Source organism: Hemicordylus capensis, chromosome 1 (genome assembly GCF_027244095.1).
Source record: "Hemicordylus capensis ecotype Gifberg chromosome 1, rHemCap1.1.pri, whole genome shotgun sequence".
Classification (NCBI taxonomy): Eukaryota; Metazoa; Chordata; class Lepidosauria; order Squamata; family Cordylidae; genus Hemicordylus; species Hemicordylus capensis.
This window is the reverse complement of record NC_069657.1, coordinates 82735852-82755484: the sequence shown is the minus strand read 5'-3', so window position 1 is coordinate 82755484 and position 19633 is coordinate 82735852. Positions and strand designations below refer to the sequence as shown.

The 19633-nt window shown below is 43.9% G+C and overlaps 1 protein-coding gene across 1 annotated transcript in view; it reads right to left on the bottom strand.

The window, feature by feature from the left end:
• Positions 1-438: 438 nt before the first annotated feature.
• C1QTNF4 (C1q and TNF related 4) overlaps positions 439-19633 on the bottom strand; it is a 24386-nt gene continuing 5191 nt past the window's right edge. Inside the window, exon 2 of the mRNA XM_053285898.1 lies at positions 439-2013. Within this exon, the coding sequence (XP_053141873.1) occupies positions 893-2011 (1119 nt within the window). The 5' untranslated portion in view covers positions 2012-2013 and the 3' untranslated portion in view covers positions 439-892. The remainder of the gene's footprint in view (positions 2014-19633) is intronic.

Here is a 19633-nt window from a genome sequence, read left to right as displayed (position 1 = left end):
GATAGCCAAAAAAAGTGCTCATACTTTGCTCATGTGCATAGCACACCCATTCTGGCCAGAAGCTTTACTTGGTAGTTTAATTTACCAAAAATCAGTGGGTGCCAGTTTTAATTGCTGGGGTGAGTTAAGGCTATACTTGTTTGCCTTTGAAACTATTTTGGTTCCGGTGAATTACTGAAGTTGATAATGTGAAAACATTTAAAGGTGACCTATGAATGATAAGTTTACAAGCAAAAGCTGTCTTATAGTTTCTTTAATAGCTATACTGAAGTCTTGGCAATATACAATTTTTTTGAAACTGACCAGTGTTAATTTGTCGGAAGGCAGATGATTAACCAGTTAAGCATTCTTGGTGCACTGGCTGCCCTGAAACATACAGACTCCTTGAACTGGTATGTGAGGGAGTCTCACATCAAACATACAAGCGAATCTAGTACCTTTTGTCTCAGGGTTTTTATTGAGTTCATTGTTCAATTACATTTGTTCGTCTTTCAGGACATTGCTCTGCACATGCAGAGGATGTTATCAGCTCCCAAGTGCCTTGTTGAGAGGGCAGTCTTTTGCAAACTCTTCCAGCATTTCTGTAGCAATTCCTTTATTCACATCTCATTCCACTGCCCCTACTTCTACTCCCCAAACTACCTCATGCTTTATGCTTAAAATGAACATCAATAATGAACAAACACACATATCCTGCAAAGGTCATTCTACAGATGAATGGGAGAAACAACAATGGCTCTGCAGTCAGGACACAAGCGTGCAGCATAAGGAATGCACTGGACAAACAATAGCATGCTCTTAACACTGTCATGTAAAGGATGGTGTCCGTCCAGGACCTGCATCAGAGTCTGCTGCATCGTGGCTTCTCTTATGCTCTTTTCCACATTTATGTTTAGACCCTTGACCCTGGAGACATGTTGACATCTGGAGGTGGTTTTGGCTTAGTCTCAGGATAGACAAGGAAACCAGTGAAGGTGATGTACTTGCCATGGTTGCTGTAGGCACCATAGCCATCATGCTGGTGGCTGTAGAGCCAGATGGTGTCACCATACTGCAGTGGAAGCATGATGCTCTGGCTCTGCATCTCACGCCTTTTGGAATGGTTGTCATCATAGATCATAGCCTGAACCTCATTGTGGTTCTTCATCAGTTTCACTGACATGGTCTTGAAGGGCATCTTGCCAATGGTGAAGGAGAAGTAATAAGCGCCTGGAACACGACATGTGAAAATGCCACTTGAGAAATTGAAATCTTTTCCAATGTTCACAAACTCTGTGTCAAATGTGATTGGTTCGTGCTGGGTTTGCTTCTCATCTGATCCTAGGAGGCTTTCAGAACGTGCAGCAGAAAATGCTGAGCGAGGATCCTGTGATCTGCTTGACTGGTCAGAAAATAGATGTCTCTCTGACACTTCATTCTGGTGCACAGAAAGTTGCTGAATTACATGAGGGTGAGGCCCTGAAGCATCTCCTAGTTCCTGGGAGCTCACACTGTTTTGAAAATAGCCAGATGTATCTGGATAGATGAGATACCCATTGAAAGTTGTATAAGGGCCCACATTGCTGTAGAGGGCATACTTGGGATCTCCATGTAAACGTAGCCAGACTGTGTCACCATAGTCCAACTGCAACATGGCACTCTGGCTGGCCACCTTCCGCTCTTTACGGTGGTGTTCATCATATACAATCGCCTGTACTTCATTTTTGTTTCTCATCAGCATGACAGACAAGTTTTTCTTGGGGTACTTCCCAACGGTGAAGGAGAAGTAATAGGCTCCAGGGATACGGCATCGGAACAGCCCAGCTTTGGGGTCAAAGTCACCGCCAATGTTCACGTAGACCTTGTCAAAGGTGATCACCATTTCAGTACTTCCTTCCATACTGCTGGTTCTAGCAACAGAGAAAGCAGACCGGAACTCTGTTCCAGAATCAGCAGGGAACCCATATACAAGGGGGCAGGCTACTTGGCATAGGAAGCTAAACAAAAGCTGAGCTTTCAATTGAGTCACCATATCTGAAAAGAAAAGGAACAACATTTTAGCTGAAGTGTTTTCAGTGACCTCCAACTTGAGAGTAAGCCCAGAACTATAGCTTCTTATGCATAGTCTGTAAGATGTCCAGATCATAAGCAGAGAAGGAAGCATTTGTAATCCAAACATCAGAAATTTTCTGAAAACCTATGAAAGACCTTCTATTGCTGGAATAGTTGGTCCCATTTAAAATATTAGTACTGCAATTCTGTATACACTTACTTGTGAGTAGGCACCCTTGAACACAGAGGAATTCACTGCAGAGTAAATATGCACAAGATTGGGCTATAAGGATATGAATGTATGCAGGCTTCTTAGTCATGATATCTATTGATGTGAGAACAGCATGGCATGGAAAAACTTGGGTTCATTACAATTGGGCATGACCAATGTATATGTAGGCAAGGGGACAGCAGGGATAGGACAGGGGAGACTGTTGAGGTCAGATATGAATCCAAGCCCTAAATATGTATATGCAGATAAGCCTACATGGGCACAGCTTTTGTTACAACATTCTATAACTGTAGCAGCCGAAACTAGTATTTGTTTTCTCCACGTAACTTACCACTAAAATATCTTCTGCCTTCCCATTTCTTAATTTTTCAGTAAATCTAATCCTTGTGTGTTGTAGATTTCTAACAAGGACATGTTGCTGTTTGAAAATGTTTTGCCCATTGAGGTCTGGGAACTCTATGGGTGTCAGTGAAAGGCACCACAAGGTCACCAGCCAAAGGGCTTGAGACATGCCTTCTTTGTCATCCTGTCAGCAAGGCTGAAGTAGTCTGTACAGAGCTGCTGAGATGTAGTGTTGCTTCCTTGTAGGCATAAGAGAGATGACTTCATCACCAGCAGTGGCAGTAGGGTTGTCACAGAGGTGAAATTAGAAAAAAGCAAAGATGTAAAATGTCTGTAACCGAAGTCTGTAAGTCTGTAACCGAAGACTTACAGGCAGTAAAAATGAACCCTTGCATCAAAGGAGAGGACCCAAACTATGTGATAAAAATAGACTGTAGACTGTATGTAGACTACAGGGAACAACCATGGCCTGGCCCATGAGAAACGTGGACCAGACAGGATTGAAGACATTTTTTACCCTGGCCCAGCATTTATTATTCTAATGGCAAAAGGCCAAAACATGATCTATTGGTGCTTTCAGTCTGAAAACAAGTCTGGCAGTCACTGCATAGATGTGAAGCTCCTTTCACTGTCCTTTCTTTCTTGTGCTCATTAAAACATCACTCAGTCTGAGAGCTTGATGGTCAGGGTCTCCCGCTTGCCCTGTCTGTCACTCCAGAGTTGGCCTGCTGCCAGACAGCAGTCTGGATTTATAAGGCTGTTTTGTGGGAGCCAAATAGTTTCTAAAGCAGAATGCTGGTATTATTAAAAGAATGGGCTTAGGACTTGGGGGAAAATGAGAAACTTTGAAGGACAAGTGGAAGTGAAAAGTATGGCATACAGATGTTTATTTTAATTTAATTTTATTTTTACATTTATATCCCGCTCTTCCTCCAAGCAGCCCAGAACGGTGTACTACATATTTAAGTTTCTCCTCACAACAACCCTGTGAAGTAGGTTAGGCTGAGAGAGAAGAGACCCAGAGTCGCCCAGCAAGTATCATGGCTGAATGGGGATTTGAACTCGGGTCTCCCTGGCCCTAGTCCAGCATGTTGGGATCCTATTCTAGGAAAAGATGTTGAGAGGAAGAAAAGTAAGAATTTCAGCTCTGGCTCTCTTTACTTACAGGCCTGTGTCTCCGATGTCAACTCCTGCTTTGACAAATCTGGACTTCCGGATGGTTCAATCTTTTGCCTCAGTCAACAGTAACATGATCAGAAACAAAGGGAAATATTTGATCCCTTTTATCTGCCTGTGTATTTCCAGGCAGACATTTCAGGCAGACAACTTTCATGGAGGTTGTTTGTACGCTCAGTTCCCCAAAGCTAGTATGACTATGAGAAGATTCTCATGATCGGCGAAAAGCGGGCTAAGGGAGCCTAGCCCGCTTTTGGCCGATGGTGTGCTGCAACCCTGGCAGCAAACCTCTTAAAGTACCCCTCCCCTTAGCTGAGGTTAACAGAGCGAGCACTCTATTAACCTTGTCTTTTTGATCGTGTGTTGCTGCGGCGCAGCTCCGCACCTGGCAACACATGAGGAGACCCCCGCCGGGAGGCTGAAACAAGCCTCCTGACCCTGGGGGTCTCTCCAGGATGAGAGGAACTTCTGGATGATTCTGGATGATGGAACTTCTGCCCATGGATTCTGGATGATGGAACTTCTGGATGATTCTGGAACTTCCGGGGGCCGCATGGCCCCTGATCCCCGCAGCCCCCTGTGGCTCCATGATGGAGCTGGCAATAATGTGCCAGGGCTGCAGGGGATTGTCTGCGGAGAGAATGGGCTAAGCCCGCTCTCCCCGCAAACCTTCTTAAGGCGGGTCTCACTGATTGTGAGACTCACCTCTATATTATGTTGGGTCCAGAAAAATGGGAATGGAACTCCATTAAGGCAATGGGGCTTTTCTGCCCCACCTCTCGCTGGAGCCTTTTGAGCTCCCTGAAAAACCATTCTGAAGGCTGGGAGTCCCTCCTGAAAGGTGTGGGATATGGTGCAGGGGGGCTGCAGAGGGAGGAAGCATAGTTGGAAATCAAGGGAGGTACTTTGCACAAGTGGAAGTGCTTTCTGCTTGTGCAAGGAACCACTTGGATTCCACTGAAAATCTGCAAATGTGTCAGGACAAAGTCTATCTTCTTCATAATATATAAGGTGCTACTGAAATAAAAATTCCCCTTGCCTTGGGAATAACTGAAAAGTGGCTTATAATTCTTCTAAATAAATACATCACATGTCTACTTTAGAAAAACAAACCAACCATGTACTGTACCATGTCATAAGGGAACTATACAAACACAATTTCTTACATCTCTAGCCAGCAGTACTGTTCAGAAACTGGTATAAGTCTCAGGCTAAAGTCAGACAATAATGTCAAGAATGTTAACAGAGGTTTGAAAAAAGTTTTGCTTCCTATTCTGTGCATGCATATTTGACCAGCAATGACAGCAGAACAAAATAAATATGCATTTGGATTTTTTAAAAATTGCTAAAGCTGTCTACCAGAGGTAAAAATGAGATGAGTGTTCACATCATGAGCAGGAACCCTGCTTTCAAACCACCTTCAACTCTTTGAAAAGCAAAGCAAAGCAATTTGTCTCCAGCCTCAACGCACGGATCCTTAGTGCATTGGAATATTATGACCACAAGATTGCCTTGAAGCCCAGGAGGGATGCTGCATCTTTGTTTATATGCTGGAGGTGACAGGAAAGGACTGAGCTTGACAGCATTTGGTTAGCATTGTTCCAAAGCATGTCTTATTTTCCAGGCCAGATTCAGCATTTCTCAGAGAGGCAGCTGGTAGCTGCTGTGCAAAGGGGCCTGCAGGCTTAAAAACCTCTCCAGTGAATTCTGACCCTGTAGTCCTTCAAACAACAACTGCCTTGTTCCAGTTTGAAAGTTAATTGGAAGAAAGTCACTTTGGAAAAGGCTATATTAGCCATCTTGCAGCAGCTCTTGGCGGAAATGGCCATTTAGATTAATTTTAAACCTTAGTTCTTTCTGATACCCAGGAAGGATGTTATTTACATTTTCTCAGATTCCACACTGACTAATGTAGACTTCAAAAGGATTTGATCTTCTGTCTCAATCAATAGTAATATCACTGAAAATAAAAGGAAATATTCAGACTCTTACTTGCATCTTCCTCAATTACTTGTGTATTTTTAGTCAAACAACTGTCAAATTGTTTTGCACTCCTGCAGTTCATTAACTAGAGCTCCAGGACTGGTACTTCTAGCAGACTTATGCAGACCAATGTCCCATGGACTGTATAATTTGGCTGTTATGATAATGCCAGCTGGTCTTGGTAATTTAATTTATTACCAAAATTTATTATTTTGCATTGATATGCTGCCTTTTGTCTGCAGATCCCAAGGTAGTTTAAAGCATCAATAAAAACATTGTAAGAACATCTCTCTTCTTCTGCAAAGCTTGACTCCTCTTAAAATGTAAATCTATTTTCTCATCTTATTCTTTATTTTTTGTTCTTTGCTTGCCCTCTCACAGGTGGTCTCCTCCTAACAGGTATCCTTAGTGACAGCTCTGAGGGTAGATGGCAAATCCAGTTTAGGTCTATGAGCCACTGTTTCCATCATGATTTACCCTGCTTGCAGAAGTGAAATGTTAGTGATTTTTAAAAGAACATGATAAACTGTTTTTAACATTTTTATTTGAACTTTGGTTAGGGAAACACATTTACTTATTAGCAACTAGTAGATATAATCTGTTAGATGGCACTTCATCCATAAACAATACTGCCAATTTTGCTTGGGAAGCTGCAGTCAGATAGTGTCCTTTTCTTATTTATGGTGGGATTGCCTTAAAACACATATTTTCTGGACTGTTTTTGCAAAAATGTGGTCTTATTTTACACTGTCTGCTTGAAAAAGACAGTGTAAATGTGCATTTGGACATAGCCTGAAACCTCAGGTAGACGAGCCTGTGGTTAACCCACGAAGCTTGGAATCATCCCGCAGATGATGGTTCAACCATGGTTTTGCAGCCCCTGGCTTCTGGGCAGAGGGACGCCACCCTCTTCCTAGGCAGCCGAGGCTGCATCCCAGCAAGCAATGTCTTGCTTGTGTTGCCACGCTGTGTCCAAGGCATCAGCATGCTAGTGAAGCTGCAACCATTGGCCATACTGTTAGAGGGGGTGTGCCTAGTGTGATCATGCCTTTCGAACATAGCTTCTCCGCCTCCTGTGATGATTGATGCTATGTGGTGTCTGCACAGCTGCTCCACAAGTCAGGGGCGGTTCTGATGCAAATTAATAGGTGCTGGTACATCTAGGAACTGCTACCTGCCCGGAAAGGCGGGGCATGGTGAAGCCATGTGACCACCACCTTTGGCCAGGGAGAGTTACCTACATTTTATGCATCCTTATTGAAAGACAAGGGGGCAATTCTGCATGTGGTTTGCAATCACTGTATTTAAAGGGCTGCCATGTGGAATCCATCAGGTTAGCACCAATTCCAATGCTAACCCATAGCCACCATTGGTTGGTAGCCTGCAACTGGTGTGGACACTCCCTAGGGGGAATCCACTTGCTGCATTGTCATTAAACAGTCAGGAGAAAGTCTTGCCACTTCTGGCTGTGAGAACCCCTATGTTCCCCTTATGAAGGTCCTCTTTTAATCTCCCTGGGGGAAAACAGTCTTCCCCAGTTTGGGAGGAAGGGACTTGGGATCCCCCCCTCCCCTGGGAAGAGAGGATTGGGCCCCTCTCTTCCCACTTAACTGTGTAATGATAGGGAAGGCTTTTCTCCCACTTGTTGCTAGGTGTGCTCCTGATGAGTTTTGCTACAGGCTACAAGGGCATAGGGTGCTTGTGGTCACTGATAAAGGGGCATTTTTCCTCTGGGGGATCTAAAGCTACACCTTCCAAGCCCCCATACCTTCTTTCCCAAAGCTACACCTTCCAAGCCCCTATACCTTCTTTCCCAAAGAACTGTATACCATGCACTTCGGTGCTGGCATGGCAATACATGGCATGGCATGGCATGTGTAGAGGGCCCTTCTCCCACCTGGGGACCCATGAAGAGTGATTGTGGGTACAGAGGGCCACTGTCCTGACTTCAGGCCCATAAAGGCTGATGGGGGCTGTAGTCAGTCACCCACACACAACACACATGTGTTGGAAAAAAGGGAAGAAATCTTTCAGTGTGTACAAATGCTCCCAGTCTAGGACACGGGGTTTTGAAGGCAACATTGTGTTCTTCCCCATGCAGCGGCCTGCCTCTCTCTCTCTCCCCCACCCCCATTGGATAGAAGGAAAACACAGAGGTGTGCAATGTGAACCTGTACAAAAAGGAAACCCAAGAGCAGAGGGGAGGGGCTGCTTCACTCATGTTGCAAGTGTAATTCAAAGTGGCTCCACTCATCATATACCCCAAGAGCTGGAAGTTCTGTGTGGGAAAGCTCCAGGTGCTTTCCATGACAACCTCCATGGCTATGCATAGCCAGCGTGGTGTAGTGGTTAGAGTGCTGGACTAGGACTGGGGAGACCTGAGTTCAAATCCCCATTCAGCCATGATACTAGCTGGGTGACTCTGGGCCAGTCACTTCTCTCTCAGCCTAACCTACTTCACAGGGTTGTTGTGAGGAGAAACTTAAGTATGTAGTACATCGCTCTGGGCTCCTTGGAGGAAGAGTGGGATATAAATGTAAATATAATATAATATAATATAATATAATATAATATAATATAATATAATATAATATAATATAATATAATATAATATAATATATGATAATTAATATGCCCACCTCAACAGCCAGAGAAGCCGAGAAGTACCGGTGCTCTGCCCCTGCATGTCCTCTGCCCCTTCCACTACACTCCTGGCCTTGGCCACTTCCTGCACTGTGTGCTTGGAGCTCTGACCACCTCCTGGTACCACATACTCAGAGACAGCTTGGAAGACCCTCCTGTCTTCCGCCCACCTCTGATCTTGATTGTGGTCCAGTTCTCAGAGGAGGGAGCAGGTGACCTTGCAGCTCTCCACATTCTGGGAGACAAGGTCTCTTGCAAGCTGCAAGTAACCCACCCTTCTCCTCTTCCTCAGCGGTGTCACACACTCCACATTGGAGAGTGGCCTTCTGGGTGCAACCTCTTCTTCTGGTGGTGCAGGACAAGCAGTCCTCTTGACAAGAGGCACTACCCCAGCTACCATTGTTTTCAAAGTGGATTGTGATCAGCACATCAGGTGTTTGTGGAGGGATCCTGCTGTGGGGCAGATGGCTACTGAAAGTGGATCTTAAGGGGGCCATGAAAGTGCTCCCATCAACCACCTCTGTCTGCCTAATAGTCCAAAGGTGTCATCTGCTGTTGTGACAGGTGGATTTCTGTAGATGGTTTGTTTTGAATGGAATTGCCCCCTTGAGGGTCAATAACCCTGCAATAAAAGCTGTTCGTTCTCTCTCTCTCTCTCTCTCTCTCTCTGGTGGGGGCTATCCATTAGGTTTCCCTGACTACAGCCCCCATCAGCCAAAGTTTTAAAAACTTTGGCCAAGTATCATGGGATATGAACTTGAACAGGTTTATCCTGGAGAAATGTGTTTGGCCCCTACCCCAATTTTGCAGGTTTAGGGGACATGCACACTGTCTGGAACCCCTCAAAAGTTCTTCCGCTGCCCGTCCTGGAGCACACATCTGCAAGGGTGTGTGAGAGCAGTTTCTCCGCCTGTTGCATGTCCTGAGCCACCTCAGGGGACTGGCTCGTTGGGACTGTGGCACGCTTGTGAAGTCTAATTAACCTAATGATGGGAGGATGCGGGGGCAAGGGTGATAAAAACATGAGTGCTGTGGAATGCGCTCCATGATAGGTGTTGCCACGGCTCTTTACGTTTTTCCACAAAATGATGCAGTGATGGATTGCTGGGCACCTCTCCCACAGTCACCATATTGTTCTGACATTCCCCTCCTCCCAAGGAACAGAGGCTAAAGAATTGAGTTAGACAGAGGTGACAAGAGATGATGTTTTAAGCTGTCTAGGAAACTTAAAAATCACAAAATCACCAGGGCCAGATGGCATACACTCTAGAGTCCTTAAAGAACTCAAATGTGAAATTGCCAACCTCCTTGCAAACATATATAACTTATCCCTACCCTCAGGCTCTGTACCAAAGGATTAAAAGGTAGCCAATATAACACAAATTTTCAAAAAGGGATCCAGGGGGAATCTGGGAATTTACAGGCCAGTTAGCATAACGTCTGGTCTCTGCAAGTTGATTGAAAGCATTCTCAATCATAAAATTGTTCTTCTGCTGAGGGAGAACCAGCATGGTTCTGCAAAGGTAATACTTGCCTCAACAACCTTTTGGAGTTCTTTGAGAGTGTCAACAGGCGTGTGGATAAAGGTGATCCAGTTGACATAGTATACTTGGACTTCCAAAAAGCTTTCGACAAAGTTCCTCATCAAAGACTCTTGAGAACAATAATGGGATAAGGGGACAGGTTCATGGGTGGAGTGGTAACTGGTTGAACTTTGGCCAGGAAACAGAGCGTAGCTATGGATGGACTGTTCTCTAAATGGAGGGAAGTAAGAAGCAGAGTCCCCCAGGGATCTGTACTGGGACTAGTGCTTTTAAATGTATTCATAAATATTCTAGAAGTTAGGGTAAGCAGCGAGGTGGCCAAATTTACAGATGACACCAAACTATTTAGGGCAGTGAAATCCAAGAATGATTGTGAAGAGCTCCAAAAGGATCGCTCCAAAAGGATCTCTCCAAACTGGGGGAATGGGCAACAAAATGGCAAATGCGGTTCATTGTTAGCAAGTGTAGAGTCATGCACATTGGGGCCAAAAAACCCAACTTCACACATACACTGATGGGGTCTGAGCTGTCGTTGACTGACCAGGGAGTTATTCGCACATGGGTTCATGTTGTGGGGTAAATGTTGAGCGAAGCCACTTCGAAGTACACTTGCGACATTGAGGCAAGCAGCCCCTCCCCTCTGCTCTGGGGTTTGCTTTTGATGCAAGTTCACATGTTTTCCTTCATGTTTTCCTTCTAGCCAATGGTGGGCAGGGGGAGAGGGAGAGAGTACTGAAGAGCTACATCTGCATTTGAAAAGAGAGTATCCTTATCATGCTAATGATTCTATGTCAGTGCCTTTCCCTATTTACTCCAGCATTTTCAGAAAAAGCTAAAACCAGCATCTTAAAAAACCGGAAATACCTTGAGATAAGCTAGAATTTGCATGACAAAGCCTGACTTGTGTGTGGAGTGGGTCCAAGGATCTCAAAGGGACCTCAGGGTATGTTTGACTGGTGAGTGAATGCACACACTCTCTCCCGAAGGAGACCAGGAGAAGGATCTTGCAGTTGGGGTGGAAAACACATTGAAAGTGTTGACTCAATGTGCAGAAGCTATGAAAAAGGCCAATTCCATGCTTGCAATCATTAGGAAGTTTAAAATAAAAGTGCTCAGGCACGGAGCCAGCTGAACTGCGCCCTGGGTCTGGCCCTACCAGGCGGCCCCTCAAGTGATGCCCCGTGTGCATGATGTCAGCGCATGGGGTGTGGCTTAGGCTCTGGAAGAGCCCATAGAGAACTCACCACACCCACCCACTGCCTGGGCTCCGGCGAGCCCTGAGCCAGCTCTGCCCTTTCATTTCAGGCAGAGCTTGCACAGGCTCTCCAGAGCTCGAGGCCATGCCCCCTTTGCATGTGACATCACACACAAAGGTGGGGCGTGGCCTCAGCTCCAGAGAGCCTGAGCCAGCTCTGCGCTGTCATTTCAGGCAGTGCTTGCTGCCTGGAAGCAGCTCTTTCCCTTTCTCTCCGATGGAGGGAGAGAAAGGGAAATAGAGGCTTTCAGGCAGCAAACACTGCCTGAAATGACAGGGCAGAACTGGCTCGGGGTGGTGGGTGTGGGGGAGTTCCCTTGGGGCTCTTCTGGAGCCTGAGCCACACACCCCTGCGGGCTTTGACGGCCCTTCCCATTGGCAGCCTGGGTTCTTTGAACCTGTTCGCACAATGGTAGCTCCGCCCCGAAACTGCTAATAGCAGGGGGAGAGTAACTGGCCCTATCCACCCCAAGCACAGTACTTCCCGTGATTGTTGCTGGTGTCTATCTTTTTTTTTTAATGTGAGCCCTTTGGGGACATGGTTCCATCTTGTTTGTTTGTTTGTTTGTTATTTCTCTATGTAAACTGCCCTGAGCCATTTTTGGAAGGGCGGTATAGAAATCGAATAAATAAATAAATAAATAAATAAATAAAATTATAATGCCCTTATATAAAACTATGGTGCAGCCACATTTGGAGTACTGTGTACAGTTCTGGTTACTGTATCTTAAGAAGGACATTGTAGAACTGGAAAAAGTGCAGAAAAGGGCAGCCATGAGGGTTGGGGGCCTAGACCACCTTCCTTTGTGAGGCAAGGTTCCAATATCTGGGGCTTTTTAGTTTGGGGAAGGAACATTGCCTCTCATAATACTAGAACCAGGGGTCAACCCAGGAAACTGATTTCCAAGAAATGTAGGATCGACAAAAGGAAGTACATTTTCACACAACGCATAATCAACCTATGGAATTCTCTGCCACAAGATGTGGTGACAGCCAACAGCCTGGATGACTTTAAGAAGGGTTTAGATAAATTCATGGGGGACAGGTTTATCAATGGCTACTAGTCTGAGGGCTACAGGCCACTTCCAGCCACAAGATGCCTCTAAATACCAGTTGTAGGGGAGCAACAGCAGGAGAGAGGGCATGCCATCAGCTCTTGCCTGTGGGCTTTTCAGGGGCATCTGGTGGACCACTGTGTAAAACAGGATGCTGCACTAGATATGCCTTGGGCCCGATCCAGCAGGGCTTTTCTTATGTTCTTATGTTCTTAAGTGACAGTGGGAGAAGAAAGGAGATGGCAAAGGGTGGGTTGTCTGCTCTTAAAAGCAGCCATCGAGAAAGGCAGCTGCCCTAGAACTGATGCATTTCTGGGCTGCTCTGAACCGGCCTCTCTCTGGTAGCGGGATGAGCTTGCACATGAAACCCAACTTATGGCGGTGGCAGAATTTGGACAACATGATGCTGTCTTCTAACCTCAGGTTTCAGCAGCGAAACTCACTACAAACCTACAAATTCAGGTTTGTGAGTGAAAACGGACCCATGTGGGTGACAAAACTGCAGCCTCAAACATTTGAACGACGACAAACTCAAACCACTGCCACGTTTACCTTTGGTTTTGTGTTATGTCTGAAGGGGGCCTAAGCTTCTTTGAAATATAATTAGTACAGAAAAATGTTTGTCTATGCATAGTGAACTTCCTTTGGCCTGTTATTAGTGACCAGAGTTTTTCTGGTAAGTAAACTGAAGACTACTCTTCACAACTGGAGCAACGGATGGATAAATTGTGGGATAGAATAATTCTATTCCAAAATTAACCTGCTAGATCAGAGCAGCAAGAGGTCATGGTAATCCCAACTCCTCCTATGAATCCTAGTTTCCATTTTTTTGTCCTTTCTGAATGCACTACTAGTCCCCCTGCTCTGCGATTAATATAGCTTTCCAAATAACCAGTTTTGCTTTTATAATGATTTTTTTAAAGTTGTGATTTATTTGCACTGGTCAGAAATATTGATCAGAAATATTATAACAAATTGAGAGTATAGTGCATGTATTTAATGGCTATGATCCTGACCTTCTTGCTGAAATATATAAAACAAATGAACAAAAATCAATAAAAATATATGCAAGAAAAGCAAGCAACCATGGCTTTGTAAGAATGAGCCCTATTAGGAAGGCAGCACCTTCCCCAGGCAGTTTTCTAAACTGCCTAGAGAAAGAGCTTATTGGGCAGTATAAAAATGCAATAGAAAAGTAAGTAAAATCTCTAAAGAAGGTAAAGGGGAAAAAGGAACATGCCCCACATAAGCAACACAAGTTGTTTTAGATGGACATGTTGCACAGCAGCAACAGAAGCTGAAGGATGGTACGAATTGAGATACAATTCTGTGTATTTAACATGAATTAGATGCTTCACTATGAAGAGATCAAAGTGGTGGGGAAGAGACTGTTGACTGAGTAGGTCCTCCCCGCCGTGTCCCCAAGAGTGGATAGGTCAAGCGTTTGTAGGAACCCAAACACTGGCAAAAGAATCAGTGTCCCAACAGAACCAACATTATCATTTTGAAGAGTATCTATGATGGTCTCCCTGCTAACCAAGCAAAGAGGTACCTTTTGAAAGTGATGATTATCTTTTCTGAGCAGGGGGAGAACAACTGGCCCTATCTAAACCCAGAACGGCACCCCTCTACTAGCTACTGCTGGTGTCTATTTTATGTTTCTTTTTAGATTGTGAGCCCTTTGGGGACAGGGAGCCAACTTTACTTATTTATTTTTATTTCTCTTCGTAAACTGCTTTAGGAACTTTTGTTAAAAAGCAGTATATAAATATTGTTTATTGTAGTAATAGTCATAGGTCAGATACAGTTTGTTTGTCCCCGTTTAGGAGCTGTCTACTGGGTGTCGACTTCTGGCAGGTGCCACAAATCCTGGAACTGGTACTATTTTTTAATGAATAAGCACTTTCTAATGTACTTAGGTGGAGAACTTGAGGAAAGATATAAATTAGCTCATTAAATAAATTAGATGGCTATTTCTATATAACCGCTATTTATTAATGAATCCAACTTATCTGCTATCAATAGTTATCAGATGGCAATTTTTAAGTGGCTGAAGCAACTAGCAACTATCTAGTTCCCACACTGATTCATCTTATTGCCATTAAATTAATGACCTGGAAGTCAAGCCAAAATACTGTATTCACATATCGAGACAGTAGTTTCAGTCCCTCTCTCATATTAAACATTTCACCAGTTTCCTAGCTTGGGGAAAAGAAAATATCAATAGCCTCGTGCTGGCTAGAGAGGATTTTTCTGGCATCTAGCAAAATCAGTGCAGTAGATGAAGGAGTTTATTCTTGCACTGATATTCGTAGTGTTAAAACTGCAAGTGGTGTCCAATGAATCCAGCAGCAATGGAAAGGTGATCCCCCCCCCAATTATGTAGGCCAAGTCTTATCAGAACACACACATGCACACACACACTCTTCCAAATTTGGACACTGCAGGTGTTCCACAAGCAAAAGGCTTTCAATCTTCAGGCATATGGCTAATGGATTAGACCTATGAATGCAATGAGCATGACACACTTATTAACATGAAAATGCATGGCTGAAAAGAATGTCATAAATATTTCCCAGCGCCTTATGAGCTGCATTAGAAAATCCTGGTAATGTCTAGTTGGCTGCACTGTAACACATCACTTTCACTCTAATGTCCAAGGACTGTTGCAAGTGTCTCAATTATATGAATCATCAAAAGCCTTTGCAATGTGCAGTCTTCCTGCCCTGTGGTTAGCAGGGATGTGAAAAAGCTTTCGCTTTGATTTGCTCAGATATGGCATATGGCCTGTTCCATTCACTGGATGCAGATAAGTAGTATTAGATGATGACAAAATTATTTATTTGTTACATCACTGCATTTATTTAATACACCATTTATTTGTGATATCATTGCAGATTTTTAGTTTATTTGACTTTTTAAAAGAGCTGAATCTGTGTGAAACTAAGGAGTTGCTCATGGCAGATTTTCTCTGCCTATTTCCAAACTGCTAAATGTTTGACTACATCTTCCTCTGCTCTTCATGAAACTCCATGGGAGTAAAAAGTCTGAATAATGTTTCTTCTGTATGTGGACCCTGTTGCAGATGAAAGTGGTGGGATATTCACTTTGGGGTTAGAAGAATTTTTCCCTAGCTCAAAGTCAACAATACAGCGATAAGAGCTATAGGGCTACTTGCGGGGCACATGAATAGTAATATGCAGTATTTCTTAACAAGGGTATCTGTGGAAATAGCTTGTACAGTCATAACAGTACTGTATGTCATAATACTATTCTATCTATATCTATCTATTATCTATCTATATTCTGCTCATGATTTTGAGTTAGAGTGTGCTGTAACAATTTGTGTGCTGTACCAATGCACAGCTCACACGGGCTTTCAGTGTTAATATGACACAGCTGGATGAGCAAAGCCTCAATGAGAAGTCTTAAGTACTGGAGCCTAATTATTTATCTTCAGCTTGTGGTATTCATTCAATACAGATTCTTTCCAGCAGTTGCTCTGCAGCCTTCTGGTCCCAGAGAGATTCTCTCTTCACATTAGCAATTTTCTCCAGTGGTTTGCCTGGTGTAAAAACATGCTTCTATTCCTTCTGGTACCTGATGATCTTTATCTTCTCCCAGAGCTATTCTTTTATCTGACTGGAAAGGGCCAAGACCTAGGGAAGAAAAACCACCATCTCCCTTATGAGAATAGAAGGCAGGGGGGACATATTTGGTTTGCACTCAGCTTATTTTTATCTAACTGAAGACACTCAAATCTCCTTTGTTTTTAGACTGAATGTCTTCACATATGAATCCAAGCGCTTTCCAGAATAATTCCTTCCTTCCTTCCTATTTGTCTGTCTATCCAAATTTAACATATTAGGCAATTAAAAGCTCGATTCTTTGGCCTATCAGCAGCAGCAATATCCACAAGAACTGGGGTTAAAAACTGATGCCTAGAGAATATACTGAATTGAGGGCACCACCTGTTGTAATTCTACTGCTGAAGCTAAGATTTGGCTAGCATGGGAGACCACCTGAGAGCTATGCAGCTCTTTTTGAGCCCTTTGAAGGAAGAGTGCAATATGTGCAATGAGGGTGAGGATGATAATGATTAGAAAATTCATGGCCTGGCACTTGTTTCCTGAGCAGACCCTACAGAAGCATCAGCATAACTATTGGCACTTGCCAGTTACTGTAGGGCAGCTGTACTATGCAAGGGCACTTGTGTAATGATGGGAGGGTGTGGGGCTGTCACTGGCCTTCCCACATAGCATCTAGTGGGTGTAATCTTGCACATAGCTTTTCCAAAACTAAGTGTTTAGGGAGGGGAGCTGAAATATTGATAGATCACAGAACCAGTCTCTATGCACCACTTGGCCAGCACAGGGTATACATGTAATTTTAATGCCATTTGGCTGCAGCAGCTAAAGTCAGTGGCCAACATGACGCTCAGATTCCATCAATGGAGTGCTCCACTCTGGGGCTGCTATGGTCTCATATGCAGCCATAACCATGTTGAGAACCAGTGGATGCACAAGCAGTGCTATCTCATTGTGACGAATGGAATGCTGCACATAATATCTGCCAATATCTATAGCTTGGCTGCCTAGCCATATTATTCTCCTTAGTATTATAGAATGCAGATCCCCCCTGCCCCCCCGAATGCCCAAATCAGTGTGAGGATCACCTTCATTTTTACAGAAATATAGTGAATGTATAAGACAACACCTCTATTTAGACCAGCCAACGTTCAAAGTATTCAAAGCAAGCCTTTTGGGTTATTCAGAAGGCTCCATGCTGCCTAATTTCCCACTACTTTCCAAGTGTCTTGGAAGTATCTTAGGAGGAACCCCAATTAGCTCATACTAATAACTTAGGAATACTATACTACCAATATTTGCTCCTGGTTGTATTATACCCAAGGGCAACATAGAGCAGATTCAGATGTAACATTAAACCATGATTAAACAACAATTATGCATTATTAGCACAAACTTCAGGCTTGGGTGCTCCCTTAATGAATGACTTCTGTTTGAAGTTTAGAACAAACCTCAATGTGTTGTTGCTTTTGAACCCAGTAAATCCTGGTTTGCTCTAACCACAGTTTGTGGACAACCCAGGATATCAAACCAGATAACCTTTCAAGATCAGGCTTACTCTGGCTTCTCTGAGTCATCCAAGACACTGCATCTCTCAGAGGTAAATTTTAAAATGCTGAAAAACTGTTATCTGGGATATTTTATTTTTATTTTTAAAAGCATTACACCTTGCATTATGAAAATGACCTCCAAAGTTTCATGTTACCATGATGATATTTTCAATCACTGGCATCTATAATATGCTATAGACTGCCTAAAACAACAATTCCAAATAGAAAGTCCTCAGTTTATAGAGAGAATGATAATTCTGACACCTTCTGGTGATTTGCAGCTATTCCACTATTGATAACTGCAGCACATGTCAGTTGACCTGACAGTTCACTGATCTTCTTAGACCTAGCATGCAGCATAGGTTAGGCACATTATGCAGCTAATTGCCTTCATACTTTCCCAGATAGGAAATAAGGAATTCAGAGCACTCCACATTCCATACGCAGAAGACTTTAGAAGACTTTTACAAGTTTTGCTGACACTGACAAATATGCAGACACCCTTCTTTGGACACATTCCTTGCTCTTCAGGAAGTCAAAAACTAATCACATGCTCTCTAGAGAGAATTATTACCCCTTGGCAACTTATATGCATCACACAATCTCTCCCCCCCCCCACCCCACCACCACAGAAACTCCTGCTTCAGTTCATGTTACCAGTTTTTGTCAGTATTAATCCTCCATAGCTCCTCTTCTAGCTAGGGCAAATCCAATATGCCTTCCTATAGTTATTGTTCATAGCGCTCTAGCAATTAACACACTTTATCAGGGGCGTAACGAGGCTGGAGTGGGCCCAGAGACAAAATTTTAAAATGGGCCCCTCGCTGATACACACACACTCACATCACATTTGACTTGCCTTTGGGGGCCTCCTCGAGGCGTGGGGGCCCCCAGGCAGCCGCCTCCCCTTGCCTAATGGTAGTTACGCCCCTGCACTTTATAATACTTACCTGATTCATTCTGATAAAAAGCTTGTGAGTAGGTTACCATTATTCTTATGTTAATTATTCTTAATTATTAATTAATTATTCTTATGCCGTGCTAACTGGGCAAAGAGGCACCTTTTACCGTGGTGATTCTCTTTATTTAGCAGGGGGAGAGTAACTGGCCCTATCCACCCCAAGCACAGTACTTCCCGTGACTGTTGCTGGTGTCTATCTTATGTTTCTTTTTAGAATGTGAGCCCTTTGGGGACAGGGAGCCATCTTATTTGTTTTATTTCTCTTTGTAAACCGCCCTGAGCCATTTTTGGAAGGGTGGTATAGAAATCGAATTAATAATAATAATAATAATAATAATAATAATAATAATAATAATATGATAAATGAAAATGGAGAAAGTGACTTATCCAAGGTGATTTAATGGTTGAGGAGGGGTTTGAACCCAGGTCCTACAGATACAATTCCAATATGCTATTGCGGGACTCACTCACCACCCTACCAGAACTATTAAGATATATGGAGAGATCTTAAACCAGTTCACATTATTGTTAATGAGATAGGACAAGTGTCCTACCCAGCTCCAGGAGCTGAGCATGCTCCTGAATGGTCATGTGCTGGTGAAAACCTAGGTAGATGGAGGGGAAAGTGATTATCTGAGAGGTAGGAGCTGGGTAGGATTGCGTCATGACTCGAAGCCATGACCCTCCACCCATCCCGGAGTACTCCTCAGACAAGGAGGAAGTCAGGATGCAGGAACCCAGAATTCACAGCCAGGAACTAGGACTCCTCAGAAGAGGAGGAAGACGGGGCAGAGGGACCTGAGCCCTAGCCCTTTGGGCCAAGGCCTGAGACTCATACTGCATTACCTCTGATGAATCTGCCAGTGAGTGACACTAAAGACCTTCAAGTCTTGGCAGGATTAGAGACATAACTGAGATCCCTTTATGCCTTATCAGACCTGTCCCTCGGGGAGGAGTTACTTCCATCTAGACCAGGGGCTGTAGTATAAAGCCTTCAGTCAGCTTCAGGCCTTTAGTGTAGCAACATATAGAGATCCTTTGGATTGGTGACTTTCAGAGGTGTACCTAGGTAATGTTGGAGCTTGAACCTAAAGGCATTTTGGTCCCCACCCCCTGCTGCCACAAGATAAGCTGCAATTTTTAGAAGAAGTTCTGCATAAGACACTTCCCACTGTCCTGCACATACCACATTTTGCATGGACAGTCCTGCTTATCTCCCCTCCTCCTCCCTTGTCTGTCTGGTGTGCCAGTAGCAGGTCCTTGTTTCTCTGAGT